Raw genomic sequence first — 27,714 nt, forward strand, 5'->3', positions numbered from 1 at the left:
ATAAGCAGTCGATGAATTCCATTACCGTTCACACATATTTACCAATTCGTTCAAACCATAGAGGTGCTCGAAAGGTATCCGCTGTTGAACCAATGAGCGAGCAGCACGGACATGATCACGAAACTTTCCGATGCGCGACATTCCTCCGCAACACCCGCGACTGCAACACACCAACAGGCCAGGCGCCACTTCCGCTCCTTTAGACGCCGCTCACACTACCTTGCGTCGCCAATTGACATATCCATCCCATTGACGGCAGCGTGCATCGTTGTTCTCCATCTCACTCGTAAACATGGCCAGCACAACTGTCATCAACGCCAACGCGACGGCAAAGGTTCAACCCTCCACGGCGCCGCCAATTGAGCCATTGAAGAACGATACTGCACGACTTTACACGCATATACACCCGATACTCGTCCTCTCGGTCTATGCCTTCAAGTTTCCTGCATTGGTCGCGGACCCGGTGCCGACGCTCCTTTCCACTCTGGCGCCGCTCGCCGTGCTGCAAATCGCCTTTGTGGCAGTATGCCTTCCGCCAACAGGAGGGACGCCTTCCTTGAAGAGCAAGAAGCCTGGTGAGAAGAAGGGGAAGGCACCTGGCAAGCTGGAGCAGGGGCTCAATTCGAAGATTGTCGTACGTCTACACTCCCACTCGTACAGCCTACATTAGGCTTTCGACAGCATACTCGAAAGAGACATCACTGACTACGGATACAGCCGGCATTCTTATCACTCCTCCTTACCACGCTCGCCGCAACACCGCTCCTCACCGCGACCCTCGTTCTCTTCGGTGCGCCTGCCACCACGCATCACATGCACACCCTCCTTGCTGGTGCCCACATCGCGCTGCTCAGCACACTTCCTTTGGTATACGTGCACGGAGTAGACGGCGAGACTTGGAGGCAGATCATCGCGCTACTTCTGCCTATGGATGAAGTCTACGGAGGACTGATTGGTACCGTGCTCGGTGCATGGCTGGGTGCTGTACCTATTCCATTGGATTGGTAAGTACTCGACGGAATTCAGCGTTGAGACTGGAGTCGACAACGTATTTGCAATGGGCATAGCTAACGAAACGCAGGGACCGCGAATGGCAGAAGTGGCCCGTCACTATCGTTACCGGCGCTTACATTGGTTACGCAGTAGGCAAACTGCTCGGTGGCACACTGTTGAAGGGCAAGAAGATCATATTTGACTAGAAGCTCATGTGGCGCTATATGATCATGCTTGACGAGCGGGTCATGGTCCTGATTGGGATCTTTCTTTTCCTGAGTGGATTGTCCGGTTGCTTGTCATGATGTGTGGACACTGGACAACGGAGAGTTGTGGGTGCGACGCTCTGTTCATTTGCAGGTATTGAGAAGCGATCGATCATAGTCCGCTACCTTTTGCGGCGATATCAATACGATCAGCTCGCCTACATGCTCAAAATCGAATTTTGACAGGGTTACACTCGTCTCTTACAAGGTACAAAATTATTCCGCAAGGTCACAAGTTGATATGAACCGCACGGATACTGCAGGTATTACAAGCGTCTCGTCGCGAGACGCCGACCTAATAGCTCTCGGAGCTCCGACCGATGCGAGCTTCCTCCACAAAAGCCAAGCTTCCGCCCGGCATTCCCAAAGCGGCAACCCCGGCGCAAACACGACCCTCTCTCCAGCTTCCTACTGCCCACTTATCTGAATGCAGTATACCCAAGCCTAGCATATCATTCTGACATCGTTTCGGGCTAATTTGAGCTCGTGTTTAGGCTTCTAGACGCGTGTTGAATACCTGGCACCGAAAAATTGAGTTGACGGGGTGCCCACGAGCGGGGTTCGTGGTCATGATGTTGATCGAGGCGGGGGATGCGGGGGACTTGTTTAAAAGGCACGATGTCCGGCTGAATTGGCGGTACGCCGCGTGTCTTGATTTCTTGGATTCAATTCTGCTACTTTCGAGCTGTGTATACGTTGGCATACTTGATTGAATTGAGGTATGTTCTACAGCAGTCTCCGGATTCACACTATTGTAGACAAACACATTACAGTCGCTAACAACCTTCAGACTTTTGAATACTACACGAATCCATACCAAGCGTAACAATGTCGAGAAAGCATTTCTTCCCCAACCCGGAGGGCGTGGTCCTACACAACCTCCGCTCCCTATGCACACGCAACTCCCACATGGCGCTCGATGAGGCCAACCGCGTCGTTTACAACCTCTCACACCCTCCGAATCAAGTCACCATCGTATCTGGCGGTGGCTCAGGACACGAGCCGGCATGGTCCGGCTTCGTCGGCGACGGCATGCTGTCAGCTGCCGTATGTGGTGACATCTTCGCGTCTCCCAGTACCAAGCAAATCATGGCCGGAATACGGAATGTACCAAGTAATGAGGGTGTCATTTTGTGCATTACCAACTACACAGGAGATATGCTACATTTTGGTCTCGCGAGAGAGAAAGGGCAAGCACTAGGCTACAAAGTCGACGTTGTGTGCATGGCGGAAGACGCTGCCCTGGGTCGCGAGAAGAGCGGCAAGGTGGGAAGGAGAGGACTGGCTGGTAACTTGTTGGTTATCAAGCTTGCTGGTGCTGCATCACAGAAAGGCTGGGCTTTCGAGCGGTGTAGGAAGATTGGCGAGTTGGGCAACTCGCAGCTGGTTACTATTGGTACGAGTCTTGATCATTGCCATGTGCCGGGCCGAGAAGCATTCGAGAGCGTGCAGGACGATGCTTGTGTGGTTGGTATGGGTATTCACAACGAGCCTGTAAGTTTCATCAGCTCAATTCTGCCGTCCCAAGAGCCTCAAATTGACTTTCGCCAGGGTTTACGAACCATCTCTCCGATGCCCAGTCCCGAAGACGTGATCAAAGAGATGCTCCGCTACCTCCTCGACCCCTCCGACTCTGACCGCGCATTCGTCACCTTCAATCCCAACGATAACGTCGTAATGCTCGTCAATAACTTCGGCGGTCTGTCAAACCTCGAATTCGACGCCCTGGTGAACCTCGCCCTGATAGCCCTGAAGCGCGACTGGAAGATCGTACCAACACGCATCTACGCCGGCGTGCTGGAAACGTCTCTCAATGCCCAAGGCTTCAGCATCACACTTGGCAACATGAGCGGAATGGCAAAGGCCATGGATCTCAAAGATGAAGACGTCATGGAACTGCTAGACGCACCCACAAACGCCCCAGCATGGCCAAAGAATGGCTACCAACCCCTCAACATCAACAAGGAAACCGAAGAGCTCCGCAACAAAGCCAACGCCGCCGCCGCCGACAAATCCCTCCTCCACAAGGGCCCCGCGACGCCACCATCCCTCATTCCCGCCCTCCGTCAAGCCTGCAAAGACGCACTCGCAGCCGAACCCACAATCACACAATACGACCTCCAAATGGGCGACGGCGACTGCGGCGAAGCCGTAGCCGGCGTCTGCAAATCCATCCTCGCCAACATCGACGCTGTAGAAAGCAGCCCACCACCCATCCTCGCCCTCCTCGAAAGCATAGGCGAAAACGTCGAAGACGTCGGCGGCTCCCTCGGCGCCATCCTCTCTATCCTCGTCACCGCCTTCACGAACGCACTTTCAAAAGCCACACTATCGCAGAACGCACCACTAGATATCTCCACACTCGCATCCTCCGCGTCCGCTGCGCTCGAGAACCTCAAGAATTATACCAGTGCACGGGAAGGCGATAGAACGGTCATGGACGTTCTCATCCCGTTTATCAATACATTGGCTGAGAGCAAGGATCTGAGCAAGAGTGTGGATGTCGCGGAGAAGAAGGCGGATAGCACAAAGGATATGAAGGCCAAGTTTGGGCGCGCGACGTATATTAGTGAGGATGGGAGTGAGAGGAGTAAGATTCCTGATCCGGGGGCGTATGCGGCGGGGATTTGGCTGAGGGGGTTGGAGAAGGGGTTTGGGGGGTCGTAGATAGTAGAAAGGGTTAAGTTGTCTATATTAATTGATACATGTTTCGTTGTGGAGTACCTAGGAGTGGTGATGGATATTCCCGGCATCGCAGAAGGGAAGGACGCGGTAAGCGTGAAGTCAGAGGGCGAGCGACCACGGTGCGCTGTCATTCTGGTCGCTGCGGCCCTGAGCAGTGCGCATTTGCCCTATAGGTAGTGCTGTTCACGGGATGCGACTGGCGCGATGGTTGCCGCGGTTTGGGGCTGAGAGGCAGTACCGATGTTTACTTTGCCCCGCCCGATCTGAATTTGTCCGGCGCGCGACGCGCCTCCCTGCACGCATTGGCACAGCTTGGCTTCGCCTCCACAATCATGAGCTTTACACATATACTTGCCCGGTGAACAAGATGCCAGCCCAATGCTCTGCCTTGTGGCTGACATGTAGCCATTCGTGGCGTCTGCTTGCTGCATATTGCATGTCGCGCGAGGTGCTGCGTTGTCAGGCAGCATCTGTCGCAACATTGGACGGCGTCCAAAGCAGCCGCCTCGAGTCAATTAATCCAGCATACCTCGCTGTTCTCGTCTGTAGCAAGTTGATCAACGTCTACTCTCATCTCTTTTTGTCGAAAATTGAAAGGGAAAATAAGTATCGCATCGACTGGTCGTCATGGGGAGACTTTCCGACCTGTTACTTCCAGTGCTCACATGGAGTTATCACGGAGCCTTGCAACATTACACATTACAGCCCATTCATCAGATATACCGCGATCAACACGAACCTCAACTTCTGCGCATTCTGTTTGTCAAGTTCAGATATTCGAAAGAAAAAGAGACTTCATTTGTAACAGCAGCCGTGAGCTACATCTCGATTCTAATGTACAGGTCTATTACTAATTTCGTCAATCAGGCTATCATGTTGACTGCGGTCGACGTTGGCATATTCTCATGGCCAGAGGTGACCACCACAATCTGGGCGGCGCGCATGCTCTGGCACTCCAGTCTGTGGTTGGCCGTTACCGCCCTGATCAGCTCGACGCAGCTACGCATGCTGGAAGATCTCCCGCACTCGCTTACGGATGCGCAAACCCTCACAAACGACCAAGTCTCTGCGATGTTACACATTGTTCTCAAGGAATGCAAGTGCGACTCAAGCGAGCAATTGGGGAGTAAAGACGTTGAAAGTCTGAAGCCCGACGGACAAAACGACCCGCAAGACACTCTGCGCCGTCCCGCTTTGAAGCAGTTCGAGAAATGCTTTTGGTTGACGTGGACATGGCAGGTGCCACTCATGCTTATGAGTCAAGGATGGGTGTGCTTCATCTCCGGGTATGCGCTGCATCTGCTGTCGCCTATCATTACTCGTCAGTCGTGGTCCACGGAATGCACGGTATATATGCACCTGGAAGTTTTGCTTATGCAGTAGAAAGTATTTAGCTTACGATTGATCAGGGTAGTCTCTTCGCCATTCTAGTAGGAGCTATCGCTGCGGTCAACTTCGCGTTGACGAGCCGCGTCGGTAGGAGCGCCACTGCGATAGCGATGAGATCGTCTCGGCAGAGAGAACTTGTTGTGGACGCTAGATCTAGCGGACTGAAACCTGTTGCGAGTGCTGAACAGCTCAAGCTGTAATCGACGATTCGACCCTTCGTTGGGGTCTTGGTCAAGCGACGCGACGTCGAATAGTATCTGGGAAAGGCCGATGGGGAAATAATCTCTACATGGGAGGCGTTCTGTCAGTACATGCATCGTGTTTTCTTTAGAGGGAATGATACGTACAAATTATCGATGCACTTATATTCTATGCCGTCGAAGTGTGCGTTTGGGTGCTCTGTGTCGAAATCGGGTGATTGGTTTGTTCAACTCAGATAGTAGACTGACCCCGCAACCAACAATGAACCTCGCCAAATCAGCTGGAACAGACCCATGGCGTGTTTTGAAAGTCTCCAGGGCAGTATTCACGTTCTTGCGATTATGCTTGTTCTTCAGCAACTGCGTTCGCTCCTTTTGTGATCCCAGTCTGTGACTGGACAGGTGCTTAACAACGGAGAGTTTGACAAACTCTTTTGCGGCTGTCTGGCAATTGTTGGACGCGGTATATTTCGAGCCAGAGATGGATTCGGCATGTTTCCGCGCTTTGTTGAAACGATTCTTGTTAGTGTAACCCATCCTATGGGCACTCAGATACGGTCTTTCCTTTCCGTCCCTCGTGAGCTGTTGCCAACGAGTGGCGTCCATTTTCCGAGCGATCAACAGCCCATCATCGCGGATGAACTCCGTCCCACCAAATGGCGTCCATACAGCAGCGTGGTGAAGGTAATCGTAGTTACGGAGTGGTTCAAATCCGTCGATTGATGATTTATAATGGAAGACCGGGTATAAGGATAGAGGAGAGCGTGATCTTGACGGACTATCACTCGAAGTTTCATCGAGAGAAATAGTTGGGCTTAACGGTGGAATAAGACTTGAGCGACGCGAATTGCGCGAATGATGCGGACGCCAACGATAATGCGGAGCGTTTTTCCGCATGATGGTGTAAACGATGATAGAGCTGCTGTGCGGGTGTGATGAGGATGGCTATGCGATTTGAAACCTTCCGGGTTTGATGGCAGAAAGGTAAGACTTGTACCGTAGTGTTTAGCGAGGGTAGATAGATACTAAGGATGTTGGAAAACAACAGGTAAATTTGATGGATATTTATCCGTGAGTTCGTTGCCGTCGTGCTATCTTGCGCAACGCCAATCTTGTTGTCGTGACGTAGTGCCTTGAGATGTGGGGGCTGTGCTTACAACACTAGGTTGCTTGTCGAATCACCTTATGAATAGCATGGACCGAAATAGCAGAATGTGGCTGCCACTGCCTTGCACGCTGCGCATCGAACGAGGAAAACGTTTGCCAAAATAAATCGTAAGCTGCAGACATGAGCAAATATGCGCAGCCTATGGTCTCAGTCATCCCGAGAGCCCCCAACTACTAGAGTCATGCACCGCGCAGTGTGCGCCAAACTTCTCGTGCTGCCAGTAACCGTCCCCCCGATACAGCTGTTTTGGATCCACAGAATCGCCCATGTCAAAGTCACACTTGATGCTAGAGGAACCGTCCGATATATCCTGCAGTGCCTGCCAGGCCAGCCCGGACGGGTCCCAAAGGTATTTCGAGTAATCGGAACTCACAGCATGCCAGCCGGACTTTGAAACTTCGCCGAGCGCCTTCTGCCAGGCCGCTGCCTCTTGCATGAGATCGAATATCTTTCTAGTGTCTTCGGGCGATGCGTCAGAATAAAAGGTGAAGTTGAACGCTTCCTTGGGTATGTCAAGTGATGCCTGTAGTGCTCTGACCTCGGCGATCCAATCCCAGAACGTCTTAAGTACTGTGCGACGTTTAGTAATGATCTCGCGCTATAGATATACGTGCCACTTACTGTCCGCATGATGCGCGTGCTGCCGATGCCAAGCCCGTCTATCAGGTTGACGAGCTTCTTCGACAATAGTATTCATGAGACTGACGCGACGATTGATGCGAAGCTTGGGGTTCTCTCGCCACAACGGGATGAAGCCCTCCGCATGACACATGGGGAAGAACCTGGAGCGCCTATCCTCGTCTACATCGAATCGTCGGATTTGCTTGCGGGTCGTCGGGTCGAGGGCGTTCCAGAATCGTATTGCCACGGCCGCTGCGGAAAAGTACGATGACGGTTTATCTTCAACCATAACAGGCCTTCCATCGATCCGGCTGAAACGGATTTCGAGAGGGTTCGTTTTCCTCTGGAATTCCCAACAGGGCGCTTGCTGCTCCGGACCGGTGTTCAAGAGCGACAACAAATGTAGACGACTTAGAGTACTGAATAGTGATCCGGGGATATCCAAGCGCTCGTTCATTATCTTCACGGCACGGGAGACGAATCTCTGCTCCGTAGACCAGGCCTCTGTAGCTGTGGGAGGAGTGCAGCGCATGTATTTCCTACCTGGCCCCTCCCTATCTCTGTTTGCTATCAACTCCCGCAGCGCGTCCCTATACTGAGGGAACCCTTCCAGGATCTCATCGGCTACACTTGGGGTAATGCATCTAGAGAGCTGCACCAGAGCCCTGTGATGGTCGAAGGAATGCCCTTTTGTTACTCTCAACGAGTGGTAAGCTGCCCTTATGAAGCGCTTCTCTTCGGTAGTCGTGGCGTGGATGGTATTGTATTGGAGCGCTAACCCTTCCGTCTCTTTTGCGATAGCGTGGCATGTTAATCTCAATGATAGATCAATGGGATTTCCATCAACTGCACGCAAGGTGTTCGTGGTGGGATCGATGAGATAGCCACCACGCGCCGTGAAGTAATGCTTGTAAACCTCGTCTCGCAACTCCTGTGGTAGCCTGCCGAGGTAGCTATTGGAGAGCGAATCAGACGCCTTGACTCCATCGTCTGCGTCAGATTTCGAGATGTTTGGTGCCGTGCGCGACGTGTCCGGTTCCGACATTGTGGGTCGTGGCCCTTCCGAAAGCCAATGGGCTAGGGCTGGTTCCGCGGGCGATGATCTCAGCGAAAGTGTGTATAGTCATTCGCATTCATCGACCCTTGCGCTTGTATCGTTGCCTGTCCTTATAGTCACAGTACGCAAATTCGTAGCGAATGCAAGTATGCGATAAAGACGTGAGGCCAGTTGTGAGGTACAGTATTGGAGGGGTCTCGGCAGGTGTCTACCCCTGGTAAGTGTCCGTGGCGCATGGAACATGAACACGTGCACGGACAGATTATCGTAGATGAAGGCAGCACGAGACAGACATCGTCAAGGACATGAGGTTCTAAAAAGTAGTTGATTCGCGCTATATACTGCTTTGGTGACAATGTTGCATTCGATGCGAGAGAAAGTCGTAGTAATATAGTTGAAAGAAGCGAGGATGTTAAACACTAAGCACGTTGACTCTCCATCATTGCGACCCGCATCACCAGATGGAGCCCTCGTTCTGCACGCCATCGGAAATCAGATTCTTCATGCGCAGCGACAGCCACCTTTTCAAAGGCTCTTCGGTGTCGTGGTCGGCGCCATGGTTGTTCTTTTTGAGGAGTGCCCAATCGTCGAAAGAAGGAAAGTGTTGCCAGACAGAGGGCCATTGTAAGGCTACAGGATCGAAGACGGGAGGAAGGGGTGGTGGAACTGTGAAGTTGCATTCCACACTAACAACTTTATCGTCGAGGATATCTTGCATGGCCTGTGGAAAGCCCTTCATGATATAACATGGGCTCTTCCTGGTCTCATACCACCGAACAGCGCTGGGCTTATGGACCCAGGCCTGTGGGTTGGCACAGTGGAGTTCGAAGGCTTTCTGGCACGCGATATCTACCTGTACAGTCTGGAATACATGGAATGTCTTGTTCGGTTGGAGAGCGCCGTCGAGGATTAGCGAGAACATGCCCACTGGCATGCCTAGCTTGATCAGGGCGAGGGCCTCCATCACCCATGCTGCAATAGCTTCAGTGACATGCTCAGCACGCAATTTCCGGAGACCCGGGTCTGGGGATTCTCGATAGGTGGAAACAACCTTGTAGAGAGGATCGGAGCGTGTTTGCAACACGTTCCCCCAAAGGTCCACAATACGCGCGATACGCAGTTGTGGATTTTCTTTACAGAACGGGATGAGACCCTCCGCATGGCACTCTGGTTGCCCGACAGAAACGTGTTTCTCATGCAGGGTGATGGCGTGCATTCGCTTGCGTACAGCGGTGGGTAGACTATCAAGGAAGTGGATAGCGATAGCAGCGGCAGAGAAGCGATACTTTAATCGGTCCCAGTAACGTCTCGGATAGTTTGCCGATGCCGGCTGGAGTGAGTCGGGTACTATACGGCTAATCTCTTCGACATCGTCTTGGCTAGGAAACGACCATGGGTCGACATGAGAGTCCACGATGCGGCGAACATCTGGCACCACATCAGTCCAACAGTCCTGTGTCGTTGAGAACTGATCGAAGTTTGGTAGTTGCGCCAGGTAATCCAGTACTGAGGAGGTGAATCGACGATTCTGTGAAGCGGGTTCACCCAACGCCTTGATCCAGTCCATAGGCCACCTCGAAAGTGCCGCGATATGTTTGGGAATGATGCTTCGGTATAACGGAAAATGCTTGGCTACATGGTTGTGAGCACTATCAAGTTGGCCTCCAAATGCGGCGCTGCCGAGTACCAGGTAGTTCTTGTTTGCGTCTATGGTCCGCAGCAATATGTCGAAGTGGCCAGCTCTCTCCGAAGTAGATTCGCAATAGCTTGTAGTGAAACAGACATCGTTCAGCTTGAACGGAAGTGAGCGGGTTTCGATGGCGATCCGGCGACATACCAGGCCAAGTTGGTAGTTGACGCAATCTCCGCGCTCAGTCGTGAGTGTGTTGGTGGTATAGTTGTAGTGGTAGCCACCTTCCATCGTGAAGTAGTACTCATACACTCGCTCGCGCAATTCGCGAGGCCACTTCAAGAACCCCTCCAAGTTGTTCCTGGCAGGGATGGAGGGCGAGTGGTCGCACGCCGCGCTGTGCTCGGTCTCGTCGGGGGCAGCTTGAACATCAAGGGCGCTTGATGTCGAGGTTTGAGTGTGTGGACGTTTCGATGGCTGTTCTTCGCTAGGCGAGCCGGAGCGTGAGCGCTTTCGGGATATCGAGGGCGTCATCTTGAAGCTAGATGCCTGAATGGTTGTAGGCGACGGTGGGTGGCTACTCGTTCGTGAGGATGGGGGGTGTGACGACGTGAGATAAGCGGCTATCTCAGCGCAATTGGTGGCGTGTTTTTCCGAGTAACTGTTGCTGATAGGTAGCAAGTGTGTATGGAGAGATGGAGGCGTCACAGCAGGTCTGAGGGCGCAATGGCTGTTGGACGTCAAGCTGAGCGTACCTAGGTAGCTTCATGTCGCGTCCGCACGCGTTGAGATACGGCCTCGGGAACGCCGCAGTGTACGCGACGCTGGCGGCCCGACGTCATCGATAGAACTACCGGCGACCTGGAAGCTCGAGCGCGGGCTATCGTTCATCTGTTCATGGGCCGGTGCTGTTTGCCGCTTCAGGGGATGTGGTTGTGCTAGTTGCGTGGTGCATGGGCAAAGGCGGGACGGGGAGCTGCAGGTGAAACCCGCCGCCGATGGATGCTTTTTACAGCTCAACGGCACGCCTTGAACTACCCACCTTGAGGGACTTCGTGCCCGACCTTACATCAACAAAAGCAAATATTTGACTTCATCACCCTAGAAAGCAGTCGGTCAGATGTATCAATTCCAAGATTGCATGGCGTTGGTGGCGCGGCTCAAGAAACGAGGATCATCTTCCATGCCGCAGATGGCACAGCGCTCCGACGGTTTGGGGGTGAAAATACGACTATCGCAAAGCCTGCAACCTTCTCCTATCTGGCTTCAAGACTCGGGGTCGCAAGGGGGGAGATGGCCACCCCTGCATTGCCACCAAAGTTTGCTGATCACAGCAGACCATGCTTGGGAAGTCGAGGCGGCAAGGATGTGTACCCAGCAGCATCGCATGCGATGTCCTCGAGATCAACATTGCTCATCTGGAGCTCACTTGATGTCAATCTCACGCGCTATGAGCAGCAGGAAGTCGAAGAGGGGGACAGACATCCAAGAGCAAAGACTTTGTATTATGTAATAACTAGATACATGATGAAACGAATAGCGGCATATCAGCCAACAAACCGAAAGACATGTCCCAAATAAACTGCAAGGAAAAGTAGTGACACAGATAAGCTGTCACGGGCAAAGCTCATCGACGCATATCCCATGGGTTCCGCCCAGTCCGTCGCTTCTCTTCCCTCCATTCTTTTCTCTGGACTCTGAGCGCGTGTTTCCCAAAAGCAGGCGCCCCGTTGGAAGCAGAGTACACTCGTTCCGCATGTAGCTTAGCCCACAATCTTTCCTGCTTCTCTTCCGCTGTTTCGACCGATCGTCCAGCTGGGTATTCGGATGGGCGTTCGATGGACTCGTATGGCTGCGCTCCGCCTAATTGAACGGCCTGCCGCTGTCGGTCCCTCGTTCTTCGGTTTCTCTGGCGTTCTTTCGCTCGCTCTTCTACCCTTCGCTGGTGGAGACGCCTTCCTTGCCATACGGGCTGCCACACATCTCGTGGAGCAGGGTTGCTTGTTGTCGTAGTCTGTTCGATAGCAGTCTCTTCCATAATCTCTTCGCTACTCTCCTCGGCTTCTTCCATGTCAATTTCAGACCACCACGCGAGCTCCTCACCGCTCTCTGGCTCAGGCCAGATGATCTGGGGCGCGAACTCTGTCTCAGTGTCGTTGGGGTCGATTGGGACTCGAGCTGTGTTCCCCTCGAAGAACGGCAATAAATTGGTGTAATGAACCAGAACTACACAACCTGGATATGGCGGCCCCTGTTTCCGAAGCCGCTCAATGTTGCGATTGTCTAGCTCTTGTTCTTCCCACTCGAGCCACCAAGTTTCCAAGTCCCAGTGAACATGGCCATAGGGCACCGGCCTCGCGTCAGCCAAATTCTTAATGGGAAAGTTGCACTTGACAGCTGACGTTCCATCAATGATGTCGTGTATAGTTTCAACGAAGCCTGCCATGATAAAAGCTGGACAAGTTCGCATGTCGATCGACTTGAAGGGCCCATCGGAACCGGTCGATGCACACTTTTCAAGTGAAGACTGCCAGACTGCGTCATCCACGGCCACGTCAAAGATCTCCGAAGCGAGTGATGGGTTCGTACTTTCTGGTACCGGGTCTCCATTAAGAATCATCGTGTATGCGTCTTTGCGCATGCCTAGATGCGGTAATACAGACACTTCTTGAATCCAACGCGCGAGAGTAGAGCTACTGTACGTCGGCATACAGGCATGATTGTTGACGAGAATGTTCCTCCAAATGTTGACATGGCGCTCGATCTGCAGGTGCTCATTCTCCCAGGAGAAGGGTATGAGCCCTTCAGCGTGACACTCGGGCCAAACAATCGAGGTGTCATCCTCGTGGAGGACGATCTTTCGGATCATTTTCCTGCTTGGCTCAGAAAGTGAATTCATGTACCGGATAGCAACGGATACAGCTGAGTACCGCCGCATCCCCTGACACTGGACCTGTGGCAGCTCTCGTAGAAAAGCATCTTGATACTGTGGTATCGGCCCGTTAGGCAACCGATTGATCTGGGCATCGGTAGGAATGCACCAGGGTTCGAAACCTTGAGCTTTGGAGATGCAGAAAAGTCTACGTGCATCGAAGACCTTTTCTGTGGTCACCTCTGCCTGGAAGGCCGGTCTGGTGAGGATGGATTCCAGTGTTGATTCGACAAATTTGCGAGTAAGCGACGGAACCTCCTTGTACCCGAGATTGAACCTGAAAGCCTCGGCGTAGCTGAGGGAACGAGTGTGCTCAACGACAGGTAAGAACCGAGCATGGTTGTCTCGGATATGAGCAAGGGCTTCATCGTCCAACCATTCCGACAACCACTCCGTTCCTGTCACTATGTCTAGCAACGCTGTCGACTTGTCTTTGATCATGTCCTTCAGCAGACGATTGATCCTCGAAAGATTCGGGTTGGTAGACGAACTTAGAACCGTAGAGAAATGGAGGTCGTTGTACTTGGCGACGGCGTCACGCGTCTCCTCGGCGATGAGCTTGTTCACCCTGCTGAGCGCCAGCCTGTTCTCCTCGTAGTTTGAAGCGACGAACTTATTGGTCTCGGGATTGAAGGTATACCCGTCTTCAAGCGTGAAGTAGTATCCATAAATCTCATCCCGAAGCTCTCCCGGTAACCGCAGGAAGCCGCTCTTTGGTGAGGTTTGAGCGCTATCTTCCGACATTGGAGTGGAGATGGTATCTTCCGGCACCGGAAAATGACTGAGGTCTTCCGGCATGGGAGAATAAATGACATCTTCCGGTCTGGGAGAATAAAGGATGTCCTCCGGCAAGGGAGAGTAGATGAGGTCTTCCATCATCGGAGAGTAAACGAAATCTTCCGACATTGGAGAAGTGGGTGAAAGCAGTGTCGAAAATGCGTAATGATCTTGACGTTGCTGGGTGTCACTCGAGTCGGCGCTGCTAGTGGCACAGCGGGTAGGTATACTTTCTGGCGTTCGCGGAGGCCATGCCGTGGCGCGACGCTACAATGATGTTCGTTGCTTTTGGATACATGCGCTAAGTAGTTGCATGGGGTGAAACACCCCGCTGTCGGTGCGCATCGATGCGTCGCTCCAGAGCGCAAAAGCAACCCACGCCCATCGTAAAGGCAAAACGAGGCATTTGCACTGTACCATACGTAGGTTGTTATCCGCAGGCAGGTGCATGCAGAGTGCATCGTCGTAGAAAAAGAATAGCAGGATACTGCACTGATTGCAGGTACCCGTCGTGGTATCCAGATGGCGCTTGCATCATCGGTCGGGAAGTGGAACGCCAGATATACCTTTGCTTATTGCATTGCGCGTTCGCTATACGGATTATATGCATCGGCTGTTTCTTCTTCTGGGTGTTGCAAGTGGTGCTGCGAGGCTGAGATTGGGAGGCAAAGATGCAAGCCTCTTCACAAAGGCTGGCATCGTAACATCATTCAGGCATCCAAGCGCGCTGAATATGCGCTATTGTGTTGCGGGCTCTTCGTATGATTGTTGATCGTATTTCTGTCGATGGAAGTGGGAGTTCGGTGTTGCAACGTAGCTTCTTGGATAGGCGGGCTGGATGGGCGGGCGGGATAAGCCTCCCGAGGTCATACGAGATGCGCTACATGCATACAACTCGAGCCTCAACGCATGGCCCTCGAGTTGCTTTCTATGCTGCGCGGACGCATGATATCCGTTACTGCTATGCGCGCAGTCACTTCATAAGCATAGACGAGCAAGCATATGGTGAATGAGGCGACTTTTAAGATGTCTATTGTATTGAGCGTGTCAATGCCTACCTAGGCAGGTATGAACGTGAAGAGGCAAGAAGTGAATCAAAGACATGTTAAGACTCGTTCGAACACTATGAAAGGAACAGCTGCTTTATGCGACCACCCCACCAAGACGAATAAACTTACACGCGCTCAACGCCCTCTTCGTCCAGTAGATCTTCCCTACGAATATCAAGCCAGCTCGGCAATGGCGCACTGGTGTGGATGTCAGCCTGGAGCTCCCCCATCTCTCGCCAATTGACCAGCCACTCCGCATCATTCCATGAGCGCCCTTGAGCCACAACTTGGTCGACATCCTGCACAAGACCAGGGCTGAAGTTGCACTTGACCGACGACTTGTCGTCGGTTATGGCTTGCAGGGCTTCCGAAAAACCTCTCATAATGTACGCGTTATTTTCCCTGGAGGCCAGCCAAATGGGCGCATTTTGGCAGTCGATCGCATCGATCACGCATCGCTGATAAGCCTTCTGCCACGCCGCGTCTCGCTGTAGAACATTAAAGATCTGGGTAGAGTTTTCTGGCACTGCCGCACCGTCTATGATCAGGGTGAAGGACTTCGGGGGCATGCCTAAGCTCTCTAATGCCAAGGCCTCCATGATCCAATCAGCCACACCGCCGTGGCCCATCTCCCCTCGGCTGACGATGCTCGCAGCGATCCGATCATACTTGTATTCTCGTAAGTATGCAAGCGCCCTACCCGTGATGGCATGAAGGGGGGTGGATGCGGAGGGTAGGCAGGCTCTCCACAAGTCAACCCTACGTTCTATGCGTAGTTTGAGATTCTCTTGACAGTATGTAACCAAACCTTGGCCGTGGCATTCGGGCCATGCGACACTAGTGTGGTCTTCAAGTAGTAGTATCTTACGTATACTAAGTCGCGTTTCCGTAGAGATAGAGCCCAAGAACGCAATAGCCATAGTCGCGGCTGAGAACCGGTACTTCTCTCCGGTCCAGTAGCTTCCTTGTCTACGGCGACTGAGTTCGACTGGGTAGGGCGACATAGTTTCGCGCATAGCAGAAATTGTCTCGCTGCTTGGGAGTGTCCATGGCGAATGCTCGTGCGATATCACTGCCACTGGATCAGGACCTGGCTCAGAACCAGGCCTCATCCAGTAGTGATGTCGCTCTATAGTGTCTTTAAAGCAGGGCCGTTTCGCTACAGTATTCAGTGTGGAGGTGATGAATTGACGACTTCGCGATGGTGTCTCTTTCCAGACGTTGCTGTTGCTGTTTGCGACGTAAGACGTCTGCAATGCTTCGACGACGGGTAAGAACTCGGGGAAATGTTCTTCTGCGTAGTCGCGTACTTCCTTGTCGACGAAACCAGAGCGCGATGAGCACCGTAAGAGATACACAGCTTTGAGTTTGGCAATCATCTCCAGGAGGGTGTTGAAGTGCCCGGCTCGTTCGCGGAGATCCTCATCGAACACTGTCGAGAAGGTGATCGTGTTTACTTCGAGTGCAAGGCTGCGGGTTTCGGCAGCTATTTGGCGACTAACGAGCCTGATGTTGAGGTCGATGTTCTGGCCCTTGGCCGTAATTAACCTATTTGTTTTGTGGTTGTGAACATATCCGCCTTCGACCGCGAAATAGTCCTCATAGATCTGGTCCCGCAGCTCTCTGGGCAGACTGTTGAATCCTGACAGCTGAGACATAGTTGTCGTTGTAGATTTGACTCAAAGGGCTGTGCGTTGAGATTTGTGTGTACCCTTAGAGAGAAGGTAGAAAGAAGGGAGGGCGTGAGCACTTATGCAAAGACGCTGAGGCCGTGTAGGCAGCACCCTACCCGGCGGTTCCGCGTGCAAAGTGGGAACCTTGGAACCAGGACAGCAGCCACCCGTTCGTTTGCGATGCTTTATTCGAAATGTATAGATTGTATGCCTGTGCTACGGATGTCCCAAGTTGTGAGTGGCTCATGAGCGATGGGTCATCGCAGTACCGTGGTTGTCGTAACGAGCGTTCCCCGCGCTGACGAGCGAAAAGCAAAAGCGCCTCTGACGCAACCAAATCCAGTCTGCCGACCTTGGGAACAATGGTTAGCATCTCTCCACATTGGATTGCGCTGAAGCTCAGACAGGATAAAAGCGATACTTTTCCATGTGTTCGCGCTTGACGTGGTCCCATTCCAATGCTCTCTGAATGACCCTTGAGGTGTTGCGCCACGATCGGCGCTCAATTTGCCGCCGGCTATCTACGAAGCAGGGTGGCAGGCCCGCAGGGCAGGTGTCAAGCTGCTACTATTACCGCATCGAATCCAGCTGAAGCCAAGCTCAAGATCTGAGTATGCAGGCCATACTCGTTCCAGTGCACGAGCGCATCGAGCCAGCGAGGCTAAGAATCAGCAAGCTGTTGTGTGCGGCATTTCGATGTCAACGATCCGCAGATGATCGCGCGAGCTGGCGAAGGGCGAGATCGAGCATGCGCACCATTTCATTCATCGTGAGAGCGTGTTTTGGTAGGACTTTTTTATTATGGTGAAGTGTTGATGCAGAGCAGGGCAACAATACGCAGTCGGTAACTCTATATAGTGATCTCATTGCAGGTGTATTTCCTAAACACCTTGTACTCGCTGTATGCAACTGTAGGAATCGAAACTAGAGGATAAGTCAGCATTGCGGACATTGTTGGGAGTGGTGCTGGCTTGGTGGACACATACAAACTCACCTTCTGACGTTTGCCGTGGATGTGGACGGCGACGACGTGCTGCAGATAAGTCAGGCGATGCGATAGTAGCGGCGAACGGATGGACTAACCTCGTAGGGGGCAACAGCAATAGGGGCGTGTCCAGTGGACTCAGGGGTGGACTCAGGGGTGGCAACGGGCGAGCTGCAGGGCTGTAGAAATGTCGAACTGTAGCTGTCAGATCATGCGAAAACGGACGGCGAAACAATGAACACGTACATATCCCCAATCCGAGGACTGAGAGGAAGCTCTTAGCACCTGGGCAGCAGAAAGGGCGGAAGTCAGGATGGGCGGAAGTCTAGACGGCCCGGCTGCTACGCATTAGTTGGATGACGTGGAAGGGACGGCGAAAAGCTGACCGTGGGTAAACTTCGGGTCCAGGGCGGCTGCTACGCATTAGTCGGATGACGTGGAAGGGACGGCGAAAAACTGACCGTGGGTAAACTCCGGGTCCAAGGGCGATGTCGAATCGTGGTACTGTACCGCTGCTTCGCATCCGTTAGATCATGGGCCAACGACAGCGAAATGACGGAACGTACCGAAATGCGAAATAATGTTCGCGCAGGTAAACCATGGTACTGCACATTGGTCAATATATGAGCAAGGCGGCGTGAAAGTGAGTGAACGAACCGGAGGATGGCAGCCTGGAGGGGATTATAAAACACTTCTGCCAAGAGAATGTTAGTAATGTTGGAAGCCAGTTGTCGCGTGGTTCAGACCTACCGCACACGGAGGATACTTCTCTTCTTCTTCTTTTTTTCTCCATCCAACAACTTTCCATCTTGAAGAACTCCTCACATCTCCAAGAACTCCATACACCAAGGTACCACTCCAACCCTGTGAAGGAATTAGCTTCCATGCACCTGCCCAAGTTGCAAGCCATCATACAAACTTGATACCAACACTGACATTGACATCACCTTGAAGATGTCCCTCCCCACGATAAACAACGTCGTGATCGGTACTTCCGACAACCTCCCTAGAGGTGAGTCAGCGAAAATGCCCCCAAGCGTCGCGTTGCCGTCTGTAGAAAGCTTACCCGAGAAGCGTCTCGTCATCGAGCACGCAACAGCTCTTGCCGTGCCGATCGCGGTGGTGAGCGACTACGAGAACGGCTGAACAAGGTTAGAATTGATGTCGCAACAGGCGCAGATACTGACTTCGAGTGCCGTCCCAGGTGAGACTATCCTTCTCATCAAGAACGCGATAACGTTTGCCGTTCGAAACATACAAGGGAACCTAGGTACTAGGTTCAACCCAGAAGCACAGAGCATACTAGAGATGCTTAACACCACCCCTAGGGTGTTGGTTGCTAGGCGGGTTAGCTCAGTTTGATATGATGAGTAGATGAGTATTATACTTACTCCTCCTCGTGCTGGGTGGGCTGTTCATGAAGTGGAGGCCAGACCTCTCACGCGCTGAACAGAGATTTGCAGACATGCAGTATGTGCGGCTGTAAAGATAGAAGGGTAGAGTTAGCGTAAAGCTCACACGAGTGGCATAGAATTCTTCCTTACCTCCAGCGGGTGGAGGTCAAGTTGTTCAGGGTGCCGCCGGTAGCCCTGACAACGGAAGAACGCGACTTTGTCGAGGCTGCGTCGCATAGCCTACGATGGTTTAGTCGAGGTCAATAAAGTGGAGTCTGGCTGCGTACGTATACGATGGGTGGAAGGTGGAGATCCTTCGTCGTCTCCGTCGGGTGTACGATCATCGGGCTGAGGTGCAGGCAGCACGTCTTGAAGGAGACCGCATTGGGCCTGAGCAAACAAGTCAGCTGAGTTCATCAAATCGGGATCGGTATGAGGTGACTCACGGGCACAGCATGCTGTCGCGAATGACCCGAGCGTCATCGCAAACTGGAAACGTGTTAGTGGTTGCAACGAAGGTATAGGCGCAAGAACAAGGTGGGGAAGGATCGGGCGACGTGAGGGCGTTCACTTACGTTCGGACCGCAGCCGTAAGAGCTTGGGAGTTGTTGGCATGGACGCTGTGGATGGTGAGCTTCGTGTCGATGAGCGGAGAAGATTGGATGTGCGTACGAGGACAGGCGGGCGGGCGGGCGGGCGGGCGGGCGAGGGTGAATGTGGACGGTGAGTAGCGGTTGCGCAATGTGGCTGTGTTTGGATGAGCTGAGTCCTGGAAGAAAGTCGCGAGTGGCGTCGCATACCTGATGTGGCCGGCTTGTGGGTGATTGCGCATGGGATCTGTTGTTTGCGTAAGTCGAGAACGGGAAAGGCGGCGTGGATAGTCATGGCATACATGGGTTGATCGTGTGGGTGTCGTGTAGGTGTCTTGGGTCGTCTTGTGTCGGGGGCTTCGTGCCGGCGATGGGCTTGCTGTCACTTGGGTAAGCTTAACACCGGGAAAGCAGCGCGTGGTGCGTCGCGTACCTTGGTTTCTTTTCGGTGTTGCGCGATCGCATGAGGCTGGTGCCGGTGCTGCTGCTGGTGTAAGCTTGGTGCTTGTTGATGATGCTGGTGGACTCATGTATACCTGGTCGATGGTCTGGATGGCTGTTAGTAATGTGTAATGAATGTGAAGCAGTCAGCCCGTCGCACTGCCAGGATGTTAGTAGAGTCCAGAAGTTGCGATCAATTCCAGGCCTGCATACATTGCGCGTGTAGTAACTATCGTGTTGGTGATGGGGGTGGGGGTGGTGCAGGTGTGAGTGTCGTGAGTCACAAATCTACAAGGCGAGCAGCATCAGTATGGGCGCGGTTGTTGGTGGAATCTGCGAAAGACTCACCCAGGCTTGCGTCAGAGATTTTCGAGTTTGCTATCGGGTCTCTTTCATCTGCATGTTAGCAACAGCTTGCGACACCAACAATACCCAGCCTAACTTACAACACGGTGACGCGTCATCGCGCAATCACGTGATCACGTGATCACATGATCACATGATCGTTTGATTTCAAAAAAAGTACGCTGTAGGCCCCGTCCCTCGGGCCCGGGGGGATGCTAGTTATAAAGCTCTAGCTGAGCTGGGGTGGGTAGAAGCGCTGCGTCTCGACCGCGGTATATCGAACCAGCGGCGGGGTGGAGGCAGTGTCGGGAGCTCTAGCTGAGCTGCTATTAAGGCGTAACGAGCCAGCAATGTGAAGAGAAGAGCATGGCTAAGAAGCTGGGGTCGGCGGCGGTAGTGGTGGTTGCTGGATGCAGTCGGTGGGAGCGGCCGGTTAACAGTAGTGATCAGTGGCAGTGGGGAGTTGGTGAGAAAGCCGCGCGTGTAAAACTAGACACGAAGAGTGGGATAGCTATGGGTTGCATGTGATAGCGGGCGGTGGAGGCGGCAGCAGTGGCGTCGCGCGTGCTGCTCGGCATAGAGCGACATCATAGGTATGGCTTGATGACCGTGGTGACGGTAGTAGTAGTGGTAGTGGTAGTGGTAGTGGTGGGAAGGTGCGGAGGCGGCGTCGCGTGCGTAACTTGGCACGGGCCGTGAGAGAATTGTAGGGTGAAGATGGGGCGGCGTAGGTGGTGGTGGTGGCGGTGACGGTGGACGGAGATGGCTGCGAGTCAAGGTTGATGAAGATGGCGACGGGCCAAGGCAGCGATGGGCGGACATGGCGGCTGACAAAGACGGTGAGTGGTGAAAGCGGCGGTGGTGAGGGCTGTAGAGACGGTGTTGTGCTGCACACTGCAATCAGGTACAGTGCGAGAGGATGGCCAGGCGGCGACGAGATGAGTGCGCGCATGCCAATCTTTGCGATGAAATGCTGGGAATACGACGAGCGAAAATATCGATGTTGCCAATGTGCTCCACGAAGACGCATGACGGTAATGTGGGGAGGACGTGGGTGTGGGTGTGGGTGCGGATGTGGAAGCGGAAGGCATGGTGTGGAGGCGGAAGAGATCGGATAGCAAGGCTTTGCAGCGAGTTTGATTGAACTATGTAGATTGATCGTTGCACCAATGAGTAATACTAAGATGAAGTCGTCACACTAGCAGTAGGAGCTGCTAGCCCCGGGGGCGCGACACCTCCGGCACCTCCGCCTGGCTGGCTCTTGTCCTTCTTCGGCTTCTTCTTCTTCGGCTTCTTGACATCGGGAGCTTTCCAGTTTGGCGCCTCTCTTTTGGCCGAGCGCCACTGAGCAAGATCGAAGTGCATGATGGCCCAGCGGGTTGCTTCAAAGGCGTCCTTGGTGAGCATGTCCTTGAAGCTGAGGTGACCGAGCGCCCTAGCAAGAGCGGCACGCTGCTTAGACAGGAGACGGCAGTCGAGGAAAAGATGTTTTGCCGTGTGGCGATCTCCAGAGCAGGTACAGAATGCGGTATCGGAGAGCTGTACAGACATGTTAGCTAAACAGATAGTATTGGATGAGCCTCGAAACGTACCTTGAGCTTATGCAAATGTGCGTTGAGGCCGATGGTTGAGGTCCGCATATGCAAAAGCATCGTGCTTTGAGCACGGGTAAGGCCCTTGTAACAGTTGAGACTTCGGTCGTCCCATTCAGCGTAGAAGTCAACGTCGAGAGCGGGGCAGACGTCTTTGCCTCGGGACAAGCGTGCTGCTCGATACGTGTCCCAGTGCCGTCGGCTCTGGTCGAAAGACCACTCCTTGAGGTAAATGTCGATGGCCTTCCTACGCTTAATGGGGCTCCGCCAGTCTTTCTCAGCCTGCTGCTCTGACTTCCTGAGGCAGAGGTGCTCAATCGCAGCCTGCTCATGCTGCGCGGCTTCTCCATCAAGTATCACGTAAGGGTGGCTCACCAACTTGATAGCCTTGAAACGCTCAGTGCGCGCGCTTCGCGCAAGCGCTGTGTCTTCATGATAGAAGGCTCGGATGCGCTGTGCTAGCGAAAGTCTCCGAAGAGTGATGACGACGTGCTCGATGAACAACTCCTTCTCAAGGACTACCCTGGCAGTGCGATCGAAAGCCCCAGAGATCTGCATCAAGCATGAGTACTGTAGATCATTCAGCCGCTTGATGAGTTTCTGCGAAATGTTCCACTTGATGTCCTTATGGTCAGAGTCGTTGTACCAGGCTCCACAACCGTATGCGATGATGGGGAGAATGGAGGTACGATAGAGTTCGCGCATCTCGTGCAGCGTCCTTCCCCATGTCGATCCAGTGATACGTAGAAGAGCACGCAACTTGCGTGCGACACTTATCTCAATCTCGGCCACGTGCTGGTCCCAGCGCAACATAGGGTCCACATGAACTCCGAGGATATTCATAGGATGAGTTTGAGTCCTCAGAACCGGGTTGCCGGCATCGCGGCCTTCTCCAAAATGTGGAATCTTGGTGGGAAGCAACGTGCTGATGGTCGAGTTGTGGTGCTTGCGAAAGTGCATGAGTGAGTACTTGTGCGCACCAAACTCGAACCCGTTGTTCGTTGCCCAATCGAGAAGCTTGATGTGCATGTTCTCAAGGATCTTGATGTTCATCTCGTAGGAAGGAGAGGTGACCATGAGATAGGTGTCGTCGACGTAGGCGAAGCAATGGACCTTGGCCTTGCTTGTGAAATAGTCCTTCTTCCCGAAGAGTGCGAGTATGTCGGCAGCAGAGAACAGGAACAGAATGGGTGAGAGGGGGCTTCCTTGAGGTATCCCGATATCGATCCAGAAAGGGTCTGACATGGTGCCCAGCATGTTGAGTGTGGTGCTTCGCTCTGACAGGAAAGAAGCAGTCAAGCGGATCAGCCAATCAGGGATGCCTTTGTCCACCAAGATCTGGAGAAGTTTCGCTCGATCGACGCGGTCGAAAGCACCCGTAATGTCCAGGCTCAGTAAAGACGTGTGCTGGTTGGTACACCAACCAGTGTAGACTGGGCCCAAGATTGCTTGCAAAGCCTTCGTAGTGTCGCGTCCAGGGGCACCAAATTGTAGAGTCGGAAGCAGGTTGTGAGTCTCTGCAAGAGACCTGTAGCGATTGGCAATCAGCTTCTCGAAGACCTTACCGAGACAAGACAGTAGAGCGACGGGGCGGTAGCTCTTAGGGTGATCTGGAGACTTGTACGGTTTGAGCAAGAGAGTCGTGATTGCGTGCTTGAACTCGTTTAGATGGACAGACTGCTTGAACATATCGGTAAAGAGGTCCGCAAGAATTGGTGCAAGCTCCTCGCTACAGGCTTTGAGCAGTTCGTTGCTGATCTGATCTGAGCCTGTTGCTTTGCGATCCTTCAAACCCTTGATGACTTCAAGGACTTCTTCCTTCGTGACGAATTGATCGCATGGGTGCTGAGTCCTCTCAAACAATTCGGGCATTTGAGGCGACTTCCCGCTGCTACCTGGGGTCTTGTTGAGGACGTCGGGCCAGATGGTACGGGCATACAGATCAGCCTTCTCCTTCGAAGTCGTGAAAGCTTCGCCGTTCACGGTCAGAACAGGTATTGTGGGCGACTGTCGAGGCTTCATCCATGTTGACGCGCGTCGAGCGTCTTTGTAGTGCTGGTATCTCGTCTTCGTGTTGGACCGAGTAAGGGAGGTGCGGAAGGACCTGCGACGTTCGGCTGTCATGAGCATGTCGGTGTTGCGTCTGAGATGGTGGAAATCCTGGAGCTTTCCCACTGTAGGATGCCTCTCGAGCGATATCAGCGCCTTGCGCTCCTTCTCCAGTTCGACTGTGATGTGCTTCGGAGTGCGTGACGTCGATGGTGGAGCACGGCGTTTGGTGGGTATACGTTCTTCTGCTGCAGCACAACAAAGGACCACGTGTGCGCCATATGCCTCTACTGATTCGCCAGGTGTTCGCTTGAAACTCTTGATTGTTTGGACGAGCTCGTGCTTGAACGCTGCATCAATCTCGTCGTAGAGCTTCTGGACTTTGGGTGGAGCAGTGTTCGGCTGGACGTCAATAGTCATCCTGGTGACGGCGTGGTCTGACTCGTAACCTCTGACATCGACGATGTCACAATTAGAAATACGCCACGCCAAATTCTCGCTAGCAAACACGATGTCGATGGATGTCTTTCGTTCCGACCACGTTCGGATGCCGGGAGAATAGGTGTGGGTCCCACGTGGCAGACAGGCTTCCATACCGCACTCCCTCAGTGCATGTGCTAAGGCGATGGACTCCGCAGTCTGACCAGTGACGTTGTCTCCACCCCAGAGCTCGTTATGGAGATTGGAATCTCCAAGGAGGATATCGTCGCCTGAGAGCATGCACTTTGACTTGAGATCGCCGATGTCGATACTGGTGTCATGGTTGTACATGTTGTGGACGTAGATTGTACGGGAGTCCGTGTCGAGCTCGAGCGTGGCAACGTACGGTGAATTGGGGCCTTGGTGAGACACGATGCGTCTGCGAGGAACTGTCAGCCACTGGGATGTGTAATGAGGGTAGCATACTACTCACGTGTCGCTCCTTGGTATGTCGTCGCGTACAAAGAAGGCCACTTGGCGCAGTCCCATTCGGGTAGCCAGTTGTTTGTAACTCTTGGCCGTGCTCGCTTCACTGAGCTTCAGCGCAGCTGTCTCGTTCGCGCGCTGCGTGGACGGACTGACCGACGAAGGAGTCGGGGCCTTCGCCGTCGCCGCCTTCCTCGCAGCTGCCTTGTCGCGTGCCGTCCCTTGTCTGCGGTCGAGATGTGTCTGCTTAGCCGAAAGGCTATACAAGCTTCGATATTCTTCAACATCGAGGGCCTTGCGAAAGTATTGCTCGCAACGATAACCGGCTATACCGTGGTAGGCGATATGGGGTGGCGGGTCCTGTACGCAGATGACGGCCGGCGTGCGCTTGGGCTTGGTGCTCTCCGGGTCCTGCCTGTGTGCCTTTGCGTTCTGATCTGCCTCGTCGTGGATGTACTCGCGGAGATAAATGAGTCTCTTGAAGGAACACTTCATGTTGACTGAAACGATATCGCTGGAACGGTCCGCCGCGGTGAAGTCTCTACCAGCCGAGTCATGGCGCTTGGGGTCTGGATCGAGTGAAGTGGACGCCCTGCGTTTCCGCGAAGGGCTCGGGTTGACGCTCGGGTTGACGCTCGCATCTATAGTCATGATTAGCACTGCGACCACCACATGATGGGCATGTCTTGCTTACCTTTGGGATCAGTCCCGAAGAACGCGACAGGCGGCGGTGACCGGCGTGAGCGCGTGGAAGCGAAATAGGCACGCAACATATGGGCGTATGTGGGAGTATGTGATAGATCGTGAACATGTGCGGAATCTGTTGGAGTTTGTGCAGGGCGATTCTTGAGCTCGTGGATGCAGTCGTTGATCCAGCGCAAGCGCGCGCGCCGAGTAACACTGCGACGCCCGCCATGCGTCGCATCACTGTGTGGCTGACTGCTGTGCGCGCAAAGCCTTCGTATGACGCCTGGTGGGCTCCAGGGCTGCCACGCTCTAGTGGGATCCCGTGTCCTCGCGTAGGCACGTTGCCGAGGCGCTCGCGTGCGTCTGAGTTCAGCCGCAATACGCTACTGCAGGCGACGTCCCCCGGCTGTCTCGGGCCCATCGCCAGCCTCTTTCATCCCACGTTCTAAGCTCGAGCCAAAAGCAACACTACTGCCAGTACATATTCACAGAAGCAATTCAGAATGTCGCCCATCACGACGCAGTATCACGCACCGCCCCCTACGCTAACGGACCAGCCTTGTATGGACCGAACAGACCATAGGGGGGAGTTATCAGACACCCGAAAGTCATAGTACCCCGGCACAAGTACAGAACAGGAGAAGACTGATACACATAAAGAATACTACCGTTTAGATTGACCTGCATGAGCTCTGAGCCGTGGATGCTGCAGGCGCGACTCGGTTACGAGCACCCATGATCCCGATCGTGAGGCATGAACTCTAGTCGAGCGAGCTAGTCGCGTCTGCGACAGCTGTGATCTTGCAACTCTGGCAGTTGTTGAAAAAGCTCAGGCTGACGTGCACACTGCCCCGTTGGATGCTCGCAACTCCTCGGTCACGTCTGTCATATTCGTCCTCTTTCTCATCAACTCTTACACCCAATCATGAAGTCTTTATCAGATCTCTACCCAAATGTATACAAGCTACTTGCACCTTTCTTGAAGTTCGAAAACGATGTTCAACAGTTCGAAGCCGCCTTGACTGTCGACCATGCCTTGGTCACAGCACAAGCATCCAGCGGTGTGTCGCACCGAGAGCTGTCCAGACTGGACCGCAAGATCGATCAGCTTACCACCACGATGAAGATCTCCAACCAGGCTCCGCCGAAGACCTCTCACCAGCAGTTCTACGAGATCAGCTTTGCTCTTCGCGGTCGGGAGGCACAAGCACACATCAACGCAATGGCGAACCTGTTCCTCGTCAAGACGCTTGAGAAGGCTATGGCTCCTTTCAACCAAGTCAAGGCATGTCGCGTGTTCCCTACGAAGTTAGTCCTCTGTGTCTCCAGTGCCGCGACCGAGATCGCCATCCACGAACAGCAACAACACCTTGGACCAATCCTGGGAATACCCACTCTGGATTGCTTCCTACTGCGACAAACATACGAAGTCCAAATCATCAACTTGAGAGTCCGATATGATGGTCAATTCGCGAATCCCAAGGATTTCATCGACCAGTGGTCCACCAAGAACGGAGTCACTATCGCTGCCGCTCGATGGACATGGAAGAAGCTTATCTGGAGTTTTCACAACCTCGGTGATGCACAGAAGCTCGTCGCCGGAAATGGAGTAACCGTTAGCGGTATTCCAGCACACGCTGTACCTTACGACAAACGCTCGACGCTGAAGTTGTGCCATACATGCGGAAAACCCGGTCATCTCAAGAGACAGTGTCCTGACTATGACGATCCTGTCTGTCTACGATGTGGTCAGAAGGAGAGCACGGTAGAGCACACTGCATGGCGCACTGAGAAGGTCGCATGTAATCAGCCTGAGTGCTGCGTCAATTGCGGGGGACCGCATCCTGCCTGGGGCCCACAATGTCAGGCGCCGAAGGTGAAGCTAGCGTTTCAGGATGCTCAGTTCTACGCTCAGAAGAAGGTCTTCTGGGAGTGTTATCCTCGCGTCGAGGTGGAGCCTGCAACCGTTCCATCACCCACGCCAGCAGAGTCGGTCGCACGTGAACCTCTACCTGTCGTAGAGCACTCCGCATCGCCAGCTGAGGGTGATGTTTCATCTATCCATGACCGTGCGGCTGAGCCAGTTGCATCGTCCGGTTCCGATTACGGGGACGCTGCCTACGACGAGGAGATGTTCGGTCTTGTTGCTGAGTCCGCTGAAGAGTCTTCCATATCGATCACTCACTCTGCCGAGGACGCCATCATGCCGCCAGCTCCTCCGAGCGTTACATCGGAAGATGATCTGGACCTAGCCATACCAAGCTTCACACCAGCTGTGGTGAGGA

General features: G+C 53.5%; 6 protein-coding genes across 6 annotated transcripts; 2 read left to right on the forward strand and 4 right to left on the reverse strand.

Moving 5' to 3' along the window:
- Positions 1 to 292: 292 nt before the first annotated feature.
- J4E84_006784 (uncharacterized protein) lies at positions 293 to 1,199 on the forward strand (the record flags this gene model as incomplete). Its single annotated transcript, XM_049389371.1, has 3 exons — positions 293 to 634; positions 718 to 1,004; positions 1,082 to 1,199. The coding sequence occupies 3 exons, from the start codon at positions 293 to 295 to the stop codon at positions 1,197 to 1,199; spliced, it is 747 nt and encodes a 248-aa protein (XP_049243080.1).
- Positions 1,200 to 2,087: 888 nt separating this feature from the next.
- On the forward strand, positions 2,088 to 3,926 carry J4E84_006785 (uncharacterized protein; the record flags this gene model as incomplete). The annotated part of the gene is made up of 1 exon (XM_049389372.1): positions 2,088 to 3,926. One exon carries the CDS (start codon positions 2,088 to 2,090, stop codon positions 3,924 to 3,926), a length of 1,839 nt encoding a protein of 612 aa, XP_049243081.1.
- Positions 3,927 to 6,852: 2,926 nt separating this feature from the next.
- J4E84_006786 (uncharacterized protein) lies at positions 6,853 to 7,331 on the reverse strand (the record flags this gene model as incomplete). Its single annotated transcript, XM_049389373.1, has 2 exons — positions 6,853 to 7,299; positions 7,323 to 7,331. The coding sequence occupies 2 exons, from the start codon at positions 7,329 to 7,331 to the stop codon at positions 6,853 to 6,855; spliced, it is 456 nt and encodes a 151-aa protein (XP_049243082.1).
- Positions 7,332 to 8,833: 1,502 nt separating this feature from the next.
- J4E84_006787 (uncharacterized protein) lies at positions 8,834 to 10,317 on the reverse strand (the record flags this gene model as incomplete). Its single annotated transcript, XM_049389374.1, has 2 exons — positions 8,834 to 10,293; positions 10,314 to 10,317. The coding sequence occupies 2 exons, from the start codon at positions 10,315 to 10,317 to the stop codon at positions 8,834 to 8,836; spliced, it is 1,464 nt and encodes a 487-aa protein (XP_049243083.1).
- Positions 10,318 to 11,636: 1,319 nt separating this feature from the next.
- J4E84_006788 (uncharacterized protein) lies at positions 11,637 to 13,817 on the reverse strand (the record flags this gene model as incomplete). The annotated part of the gene is made up of 1 exon (XM_049389375.1): positions 11,637 to 13,817. The coding sequence occupies one exon, from the start codon at positions 13,815 to 13,817 to the stop codon at positions 11,637 to 11,639; it is 2,181 nt and encodes a 726-aa protein (XP_049243084.1).
- Positions 13,818 to 14,892: 1,075 nt separating this feature from the next.
- J4E84_006789 (uncharacterized protein) lies at positions 14,893 to 16,425 on the reverse strand (the record flags this gene model as incomplete). Its single annotated transcript, XM_049389376.1, has 1 exon — positions 14,893 to 16,425. The coding sequence occupies one exon, from the start codon at positions 16,423 to 16,425 to the stop codon at positions 14,893 to 14,895; it is 1,533 nt and encodes a 510-aa protein (XP_049243085.1).
- Between the last annotated feature and the right edge of the window lie 11,289 nt (positions 16,426 to 27,714).

This window comes from Alternaria hordeiaustralica (assembly GCF_023758085.1).
Source record: "Alternaria hordeiaustralica strain BMP 2776 chromosome Unknown scaffold_13, whole genome shotgun sequence".
NCBI classification, from domain to species: domain Eukaryota; kingdom Fungi; phylum Ascomycota; class Dothideomycetes; order Pleosporales; family Pleosporaceae; genus Alternaria; species Alternaria hordeiaustralica.